Below are 10,993 nucleotides of genomic sequence, written 5' to 3'. Positions count from 1 at the left end.
TACCTTCTGACAACTCATATCTACATGCCATAAATAAACTGTCAAATTAACCCCGAAAACCCTGTAAGTATTGACTCTCCGGAGGACAAAATTGAGAAGACGTTTGTTGCGATTTGGAAATAATATTATAAAACCATAGATATGTACCATTTTGTTCTATGGTCTGACATTCAGAAAATTCTGCAGATACCGAACCAAATTATAGTGTCGCAGTAACAGGTCCACGCTATACGTGGATGATTTAAAATCTCTAACATAAATTATCTCTATTTCCGACGGGTCATTAAAAATGTAAGCGGTCTAGCGTTATCAGTGTGATGTAAAAGTACTATCCATTTCTCTTGAATTTCTAAATGCATTTGCGCTTATTGTCGATAGTCCAGGTTCAGAGTGCAGCAGCTGGTCATGCACGATGCCCTTCCAATCCCATCAAACGCATAGTATAATTTTCTTGGGTGTCAGGATGGGTTTTCCTTCAGGCTGTTAGGCTTCTTCACACTTTAATTACGAACTTTCTCGCACATAGTTGTCGTAATCTATCCACATTTCGTCATTCGTGAGCAACGGCTACAGAAATGGTTCGGGCTCGTTACAATTCAGTAGAGATTCGCAGGCAGAAATTCTATCAAGCAAATGTTTTGGAGTTAGATCATGTGGCACCCAAATATCAAACTAATTTTTGTAGTCAACTTTTTCCAAAGGTCAACACTGTTCTCTAATGGATGTATAGGTCATTGGCCTTGTCATGGCTGTGCACATGCTGATTTTGTTCATTCTTGTCAGCATGTAGCATCCAATTTTGCTACTACGTATATTAGTCCATCACTGTGACGAGCACTGTGACGAGCATTTGAATTTCCAGAACAAAGTGACTGAATCATCTTTTAGTTGTTGCTTTGGTTAACATATCTTACCTATGTTACGCTGTGCTCATGTGACCTTACCGAAGTAAGCATGGACAGTCGCATAGGGTAAGGTGATCCCAATCGAGAAATCACCCCACGTTTTGTTTGATTAACTTGTGAAACTGAAGAAGAGAGAGAGACAAACAATAGTTCACTAAATTCACCAGAATATTGCAGAGACCATATGACATAAAGCTTTCTTTCACTTGGAAAATTACTTACTTGCCGCGAAATAACAGATTAAAAAAATGATCATTAAGAAATATATCACTATGTTCTTCATTCGGGTTAAATGATAAGCTCTTATGAACGAATATATCTTTATAGGAATTAATTAAACCAACGAATGTACAAAGCTTAATTCTTGAACACTGGAGTCTTTATCCACCACAAACATATGCTTCTAATGAGACTTACACCTTCCATTTAAACGTCCACAGAGTCACAGAAATCCATTAAATATATTAATAATCCTCCTATTTAGTATTAATACGTAGGACAACCTTATATCAATGTTGTAATCAAATTTCAATTAACAAGAAGAGCGAAATATCACAACTCATTACAAAATCTGCTCAAACTCGTCGTAATAATGTGGATTTCGTTAAGTATCCAATTCTACACGATATATATTTTACCCTTGCTATCACCAACTTCAGTATGAAGCGGCCTTACACATCTTTCACATACATGATGGTATAGTTCGTCAACCAACCACTTGGCGGCGCTGATTAACCTTTAACAAAAGAAAACTAAGACGCAACTCTAATACTATTCTAGTTATTTTTTATTTTATATATAAAGTTACGACACGTAACAACATCGCAGCGCCCCAAATAAAAAATCTAAGATTTTTTATTATATTTTTTGTATATACTCTTAACTAGGTCTGGGTCACGTTGGTCTAGTCGTCCAAATTAGTTCTTAACTACAACCTCCACCTTCTACTTTACCTACTAGCATCCTCTCAAATCATTCATTCACTAACTAAACTAAATGAACAAAAATATAATTAAATTCCCCCACATACACTCCAACAATCACACTTTTGTTAGTCTAATAGGTATCCCGGAGTCTTATGTCCGACCCAGAACCAATTACAATTGTTCTTAAACCATTACGACGAGCTTATTTAGATAACCAAAATTAATTAACGGCAATCAATTAACAAAAATATTATTAAACTACCATATAAACTCCAAAATATCAACATTTGCATAAATATCGTAACTTACAGAAACTGGAATGAATATAAATATTCAAGTTACAGAACAAAAATTTTCGTTTTTCTTGCTTTTTTTGATTTTCCTGGAAGGCTGTCTTCAAACATCACCATTTTATTCATCCGATGACAATTCAATAGGTACCAAATTTACAAAACATTGGATCGATCCCGACAATAATGCGCATTCATAATCGTATCCTTTATCACATATACAGATCTGCAAATAGAAACAGCTGTTAATAACTTGTATTTATATATATATATACTTTACAGTATTTACATATTAAAAATGTCGACATTTTATTTAACATACTAAAATTATTTACAATCTCATCCTTAGCTTCCCAAATATTCCATAAGGTTGAAATTACTGTCTTAACTCGCGATACTTCTTCGTTAATGACACATGAGATTTCCTTACATCACGAGAATCATTTACATTTTTAACTTCTATGGTATTCTGAGTTAAGAATCGTATAATTTCATACGGACCAGTCCAACGGCTAGATAATGACTTGGTGACTTTATCCGCTAGCGACGACTTGACTTGTGCTTTCAACAAAACCTTATCCCCCACTTGATATGAAGTAGATAACCTACGTTTATTATATTGCTTCTTCTTCCTTCGCCAGGATAGTTCTAAATTCTCCAAGGCTTTTACTACCAATTGAGGATCTTTCTTCATCACATCGGCACTGGGCACATTCCATTTTACATCCAACGGATCACAAACGTTATAGGAAAATACCATTTCCATCGGAGTACATTTAGTTTCTGCATGTTGGGCATTATTTATAGAAAATTCAATCTCGTGTAATCCTCGATCCCATTGATTCTGCTTGTTTCCGAAGAATATCTTCAGGCTATCCTTTACCGTACGTATATATCTCTCCCCCGGATTAGAAGCAGCATGATAAGGGGATATACGCACATCCTTGATTCCATTACTAAACAGGAAATCCCTAAATTTAGCAGACGTGTAAACTGAATGATTATCGTGCCCAATTGCAAACGGAAACCCTCTGCGACACATCAGTTTGTATAATTTATTTATCAAAGTCTGGCTAGATAGATTCTTGAAAGGTTCCAGAAACACCATTTTGGAAAAAGAATCAACTACAATCATACAATATCTTCCCGACCTTGTATCTGGCATTGGTCCAAGGACATCTGTGTGCCATAACCCATTCACTACCGTAGCATAGCTCGCAATCAATTGACCCATAGGCTTCTTGTTACTACTTTTGTTCTTCTGACACAATTCGCACGATAACACATAATCCTTAATTTGGTCCAGCATCCCCTCCCATGAATATCTTGAGGACACCTTTCCTATCGTTTTGCCCAACCCAAGGTGACTTCCGGGCAAAATCGAAGAATGATAATACTCAATAATATTTGGAGCTAACTTCTTGGGTAAACAGATCTTGTATGGATTACTATGGGCCTTCGTCTTCTTGCACAAAATCCCTTGTACCATTTTATAACCATCAACTGATTCCTTCCGCCTTATTTTGTCGATGATTGATCTTAATAAAGGGTCCATCTTCTGATGCTCTTGCACTGATTGACTAGCAAAAGGCATTGCCCACATATTAACCATACACATGTTTGTCATTTCTTCTTCATATGTAGGTTCCAAATGCATTGATTCAAAATTTTCAGTATCATATAACCTCGAAAGGAAATCCGCGGAGATATTCATATTCGTGGAGACTGACTTAACTTCAAAATCAAAGGCAAATAAACGATATAGCAAGCTACCATATTTCTTAACTCTCCGCAGGTTACGCATCGCATAGACTAGTCCCATATGATCTACTCGCAATTCGAATTTCGAATGCAGGTACGTTCTAAACCGTTCCATTGTTTCGATAGCCGCTAATAGCTCCAAAACAAATATGGGCTTATTTTTATCATAAGGCTTCAGTTTCCTGGAAAAGAATGCAATTGGACGCTTCCTACCTTGGTCATCCTCCTGCTCGATACAGCCGCCTAAGGATTTTAAACTGGCATCTGCGCTGACTATAAACTTCTTATCCAAATCCGGAAGTTTTAAAATCACATGACTCTCAAAAAGTTCCTTAATATCCTCCAAGGCCTTTTGCTGTTCGGCACCCCAATAATACTCCTGCCGTGGTGAACGAAGTCGAGTCATAGGTTCTATGACTTCATGGAATTGAGGGATGAACTTACTATAATATTGGAGAAAACTAACCAATGATATTAACCCTTTTCTATTTTTCGGTGCTGGTAATTTCTTGATCACTTCTAGCCTAGCAGGGTCTAAATACATATTTCCTCCTTCTATTTCATACCCTAAATATGAAATCCTCTTGCGAAACAAGTTAGTCTTCTTCACAGATAAAGTTATACCCGCTTCGTCAAATTTTCCCAACACCTTCTCTAAAAGATGCTTATGAGATTCAATATCCGTGGAAATGCAACAAACGTCATCAAAGAACCATTCCACTCCTTCATTCTTCAATGGATATAACAGTTCCGTTAAAACCTTGGACAACATATAAGATCCGGTAGCTAACCCAAAAGGAAGAAATTTAAATTCAAATAAGCCTCTATGGGTTAAAAATGCTGTGTACTGAGTAGATTCCGGCGAAAGTTTTAAATGCCAGTATGCTTTTTGTACATCAAGGTGGCTATAAATAGTTCCTTTAGACAAACTCGCTAATACATCTTCTATCCTTGGCGTATACTGCGCATTGATACAGAGTTTCTTATTCAAATCTTGATAATTAATTACCAATCTCCTATCCCCCGTTTTATTGCCTACCAAAAAACACGGAAAAGCCCACTGGCTTTGACTTTTCTGAATTATATTTTGTTCAATCAGATTATCAAGAATTTTATCTAACTCCCTCTGGTCTGCTCTAGAGAGAGGATAAGCTTTTTTCCTGATGGGAACATAATCCTTAAGAAGTATGGTGTATTCAAAGCTCTTAATCTGACCTACATGATCACAAAACACATTAGGAAATTTCTTAACCAAATTTTCTACGTACCCTTGCAAGTTTGGATCCAACTCGACAAATTCAGGATCCACTTGAACAGGAACAGTATGAACTTCTTCCTCCCGTGACTGGAAGTTCATGCCTAAGTTCTCAGCACTCCATGCAGCTCCTTGCTTGGAATCTCCACGAGAAACTCGCTGACTCTGGAAGTTGATCGCATCCTCAGCATCTGGATAGAGACCACTATCTCCCTCTCCCATTGGACCACTGGAACCCTTCCTTCCAAACTGAAGTAACATGGAACCACTCTGCTCATCTGTATTTCCCGTCGATACTCCTGGACCGCTAGAATCACTACTGCACACTGGGACATGGACTGGATCATCTCGACCTCCACTGCAAATTAAGGGCACCTCTACCCTTGTGGCATCCATATTGGAATTGGAAAAGCCGCTACTGTTGACCATGGGTAGGCCTAACCCATGTTGGGAATCGCTGAAGATTGAAGGTACCCCTGGCTGTACACGACATCCATCAGAGACTAGGGCCGCCTCTGATTCCACCTGGATTCGACTTCTTGATTGTGATTGACTCCCTCCAGACACACAACTGATCTCAACAGGACCAGCTACAAAATAGTTTAAACTATTCCGATTAGCACTTCCTAAACCTGAATCATGAAATGAACCCATACTGGTAGGACAATCAATGGGTAATGGAACACCTTTCAATGTCCGATGATCACACGAAGACTCCAATGGCTGACCACTTTCCGCTAATCCAGCCACCTGGTATGACGAAGTTGAATCTCCACTCATCTTAGATTCTCGCAAGTTCCTTTCTAGTTGCTCTAAGTCTGTAGACTTCGAAGATTCTTGCCCAAGAACCGGTGGGACCTCTAACACCTTATGTTCCAATGATGACACCAGTAGTCCATCCATATTATTGGATTTCCTATGGGGCCCAAAATTCTGATTTCGGCCCAACATAATATTATAGGCCCCCTCACTGAGATTCGGAGAAGTCTGCACTGTCATTTCAATTGCACCAAGTCTCCACTCTCCATGTTCCGACATCTCTTGCAAAAAGTCGCTTGATTTCTTCTCTGGTATGGCTATACGATTAAGTTCCACTAATTCGGAATTGGATACACTGCAGGTATCCTCCACCGACGCCACTGGACAACGCTGACTCAAATGTAGTTGACCACACTTCTCTAAGGGCTGTACATCTGTAGTCTTCTTCCGTATCTCATCTACGAAGCTATTATCCGCACTGTCTAAGATGGAAACCCTGAAATCTCGCGTAGCCTTCGACGACGACGACTCACACCGACGCTGTTCCATGACCATCCCACTCATTCCCATGGACTGTAGTGCACTTGAAGGATAAAAATTCCTTCCATTAAAATCCTGGTCCTGGGATGTAACACTGGGAGCATGTGCATAGCCCGACGGCGACGCCTCACACCGACCTTGGTTTAAGTTCCCACAAACAGTTTCAATTGGTGTCCAATGTACAATTGGATTTCGGAAACCACTCTCGTGAATGTCCTCCTTCCGTAGGTTAGCAACACTGGTGACAGGATTGGATACCGACGGCGAAGTTACTTCTGACGAATCATAGACAATTTCCCAACCAAACACTTCCGACGACTGCCCTCGTCTCCTCAATGAACCCGCTGACCGAAAACTTTTATCATTCCTTCCTTGCTCTGAAGGATAAACCATAACACTATTATCACTAGACGCCCTCTTAGATGCTAAATCACTAAGTGCATTAAGTTTGCTGCGTCTTAACAAACAAGGTTCGTAAACAACCTCATCAGAAAATTCGAAGTCTCTATTCAAAAATTCGTTTTTACTAATTTTAGACGCCGACGCTAAATCATTACTCATACCGTCTCGACGCCTACGTCTCCACCCTCTTCCATATAACCTCTGGGGAATAGACCTAGCCTCATTACTTGATTTATTTCCTGTTACCACACCGCAGTAATCATCTCGAAGACCTTTGATTAATGACGCCGACGCCTCTCTCGATGAACGGCCAAACCGACGCTCTGAAATCAACCGATGATCCTTACTATACCCTAAGTCCATCGATAGTCCAAGATCACTGTCCCTGGTTTGGAAGCTAAACTCACTCATAATATTATTATCCACCGACGCCGACGCTGATGTTCCCCTATGGCTGAAACCTCTCCGACGCCTCTTCGGACTACCTACCTGACTCTGTTCTGATCCTCTAAACATCTTCTTTTCACCTAATGGACGAGCCACTAACGTCTGGGCACATTTTATACGACGATCCCACGACGGCGACGCTCCCTTGGGGCTATCTCGACGCCACTGCCTCGATTGAAAAACCATCGAATGCTCCGGCCAAAACGACTCCAATTTACTTTGCTGATCTTCGTAAACAACTGCCTGATTATTACCACTTCGACGCTGCTTCCACCTCGACGCCGACGCTGGACGACGCTTGGCATTAATTGACTGCACACCACGACGCCCCTCGCCTCTGATGTCTCTAGACTCCATGCGGTTAAAAATCTTCTCCCGAAAACGCGACTTCACTTCAGCTTCTAAGTCCGACGCTGGCGACACCGACGACGAACTACGCATGTCCTGACCCTTCTCACAACGCTTCTTATTAAATTGTGGATTACCATTCTGAGAGTTCTCAAAATATGAAATTTCATAACCTTCACCTCTCACAGCAGTCACATTAATGTCTGAACTGGACATCATGACGTCACTCAATAACACTGACGGAGCACACCGTTCGGTGACACTGAAATCATCCAAGCCAACATCCGGAATTTTCATAAATAGTCTAGCTAAAAACTGGGAGTTGGATACACAATTATCAGTTCGGTTTTTAACTCCTACGGCACTGCTACTTGTTGACTGCAAATTACCCACAGATTTTTCACGAGAAGGTTTATATAGGATTGGCACCGAAATGCCTTCTTGACCTAAATACAATGTATCTGATGTTAAATCCAAACGAGCATTCAAGTATTTCAGTTCACCGATACCCATAATAAACTTCGGCTCTAGTCGGTCCACTAAAAAGAACTTCAGCCGATAAACTTTATTGCTGAATTTTAAAGGTATACAAACACACGACGTAAGAGTCAATGCCTTACCAGAAATTCCAACACCTGTAAACATCTCCTTCAGAACCTTAACAGGATTTCTTTGTTTCTGGTTCCACTCATCAAAACATTCTTTATTGAGTAAGCTCACCGATGAGCAGCTATCTATCCCCCCAATCATACGCTGTCCTAATATAAATACTTCAACGAAAGAAGCTACTAAATCCTTATTATTACACTGTTTATTCGTACCCAATAACATTTGAGCACCCCTTTTAGAATTACTTCTAGGGTCTCGGTCTAGCTGGGATCGCACCCGGCTCCTTGGCTTCGAAGTAGTGGGCCTAACCCTTTCTTTTGAAGAGATATTAACCCTAGCAAAACTACCACCAAGTTTGTTTAGATCTGGAACTGAACTATATGTAACACTAGAACGAAAGCTAGGATTGACTTCCCTCTGCTCCGCCACTGCTTGATTCCTAATTATGCTATTGTATACAAGTTGGTTTCTGGAATGTATTTCATACTTTCGCACTTCATTCATTAATGTATCTAAGTCATTTGGAGTATCGTATTTAAACAATTCATACTTAAGAGCGGGTATCATACCCTCCATTATATTCGTAAGGATCGCTGTTCGATCTGTCCTTCCGGTACAAACGACATAACTATCGATAACCTTTTGTACATACTCCATAACATTTTCATCAGGCTCTTGTAAACAATGAACATAAAGACGTAAAATTTGTTGTTTTCCTAATGGAGTCACAAAACGATCAAACAGAGATTTGCATATAACACTCCAATCATTAGTAAGCAACATTTGTTTACTAAATTCATTATAGAACATACCTGATGTCCGTCCCAAGGAACTAACAAAAACTGCCTCCTTCGGGTATTGTCCAGTCTGAATTATCCGATACACCGCCAACAGGAACTTAAAGGTAACCATATCGTCCATTCCATCACAATGGGGAATACTATCCACTTGATGTAAGAAGTTCTGATTAGCTGCCATAATTGTAATTTTGTCCATATTAACACTATAGGGCATAAACGCATTTACTTTACACTTTTCACCAAACCCACGATTTTCTTCATTTTTCTCACCCTCACTCACTAACTTAAATGGATTCGTCACGCACTGTCCAACAGACTCGGCTGCAACAGCAGGCTTATCACTCCTTCCTTCGTGTCCATGACCTTGCTCAACCAACAACTCGCTCTGCCCAGATAATGACGTAATACACCTGTTATTTCTTTCAGTGTGAACACAAACATCAGAAGCTGATTCCGATTCACTATCACTTTCATTTAAAAAAGAAAAAGTACGTAACTCCGAGGAATGTTCAGAAGATAAAGAAGTTCTATTATTTTTTTCTAGAAATGGATTTTTATCTCTAAACCGACCATGGTCTCCATTCTCGAAATGATTTAAACACAATTGAACTGGTACGGTGCTCTGACTTGAATTCATATCACTCGAGTTCGAACCACGCGCACTTTCCATAGTGAAAAAGAGACTGGTTATCGCTATATAACTACAAAAAGATAAATACCGTTTCTCTCTTCTATTACTTATAATGCCTCTCATAATAAATGTCCTCTGAATTACCTTTCACTAAACCACTTATTCGATTTAAATAGTTTCTGAGAGAGAAAAATGTAAGTTTCATTACTTACACAAAAAAATGTCTTCCACTTCACACACAACTATACACAGCTCTCTACTCAACTTCAATTAGATAATGAAGTTGGTGATTTTGTGTTACGCTGTGCTCATGTGACCTTACCGAAGTAAGCATGGACAGTCGCATAGGGTAAGGTGATCCCAATCGAGAAATCACCCCACGTTTTGTTTGATTAACTTGTGAAACTGAAGAAGAGAGAGAGACAAACAATAGTTCACTAAATTCACCAGAATATTGCAGAGACCATATGACATAAAGCTTTCTTTCACTTGGAAAATTACTTACTTGCCGCGAAATAACAGATTAAAAAAAAATGATCATTAAGAAATATATCACTATGTTCTTCATTCGGGTTAAATGATAAGCTCTTATGAACGAATATATCTTTATAGGAATTAATTAAACCAACGAATGTACAAAGCTTAATTCTTGAACACTGGAGTCTTTATCCACCACAAACATATGCTTCTAATGAGACTTACACCTTCCATTTAAACGTCCACAGAGTCACAGAAATCCATTAAATATATTAATAATCCTCCTATTTAGTATTAATACGTAGAACAACCTTATATCAATGTTGTAATCAAATTTCAATTAACAAGAAGAGCGAAATATCACAACTCATTACAAAATCTGCTCAAACTCGTCGTAATAATGTGGATTTCGTTAAGTATCCAATTCTACACGATATATATTTTACCCTTGCTATCACCAACTTCAGTATGAAGCGGCCTTACACATCTTTCACATACATGATGGTATAGTTCGTCAACCAACCACTTGGCGGCGCTGATTAACCTTTAACAAAAGAAAACTAAGACGCAACTCTAATACTATTCTAGTTATTTTTTATTTTATATATAAAGTTACGACACGTAACACCTATAAACAAGACAGATTTATTCAGGGGCATTGCTTCATCTTCGCCTTTACCAAAACAAAATTATGAAATGTTCATTCAGCCATCCATTTTTGCAGAAGTTCAGTCATCTTCACGGAGCAATACCTTACACATGATGAATGGCGGAACAAAGATATGATCAAGGGAGGGGCTAAACTATAGTTTGCAACTTTATCCAGGGTAAAACAGGGTAGAT

The 10,993-nt window shown here is 39.1% G+C and overlaps 1 protein-coding gene across 1 annotated transcript; it reads right to left on the bottom strand.

The window, feature by feature from the left end:
* Positions 1-2,221: 2,221 nt before the first annotated feature.
* On the bottom strand, positions 2,222-9,712 carry LOC145689105 (uncharacterized). The gene is made up of 2 exons (XM_081763232.1): positions 9,055-9,712; positions 2,222-2,347 (listed from the first exon to the last, which is right to left on the bottom strand). The coding sequence occupies exons 1-2, from the start codon at positions 9,710-9,712 to the stop codon at positions 2,334-2,336; spliced, it is 672 nt and encodes a 223-aa protein (XP_081619358.1). The 3' UTR covers positions 2,222-2,333.
* Positions 9,713-10,993: the final 1,281 nt, after the last annotated feature.

Source organism: Thermobia domestica, chromosome 7 (genome assembly GCF_964235325.1).
Source record: "Thermobia domestica chromosome 7, izTheDome1.hap1.1, whole genome shotgun sequence".
Taxonomy (NCBI): domain Eukaryota; kingdom Metazoa; phylum Arthropoda; class Insecta; order Zygentoma; family Lepismatidae; genus Thermobia; species Thermobia domestica.
Note: the sequence above shows the minus strand (reverse complement) of the source record. Positions and strands in the feature narration are given on the sequence as shown.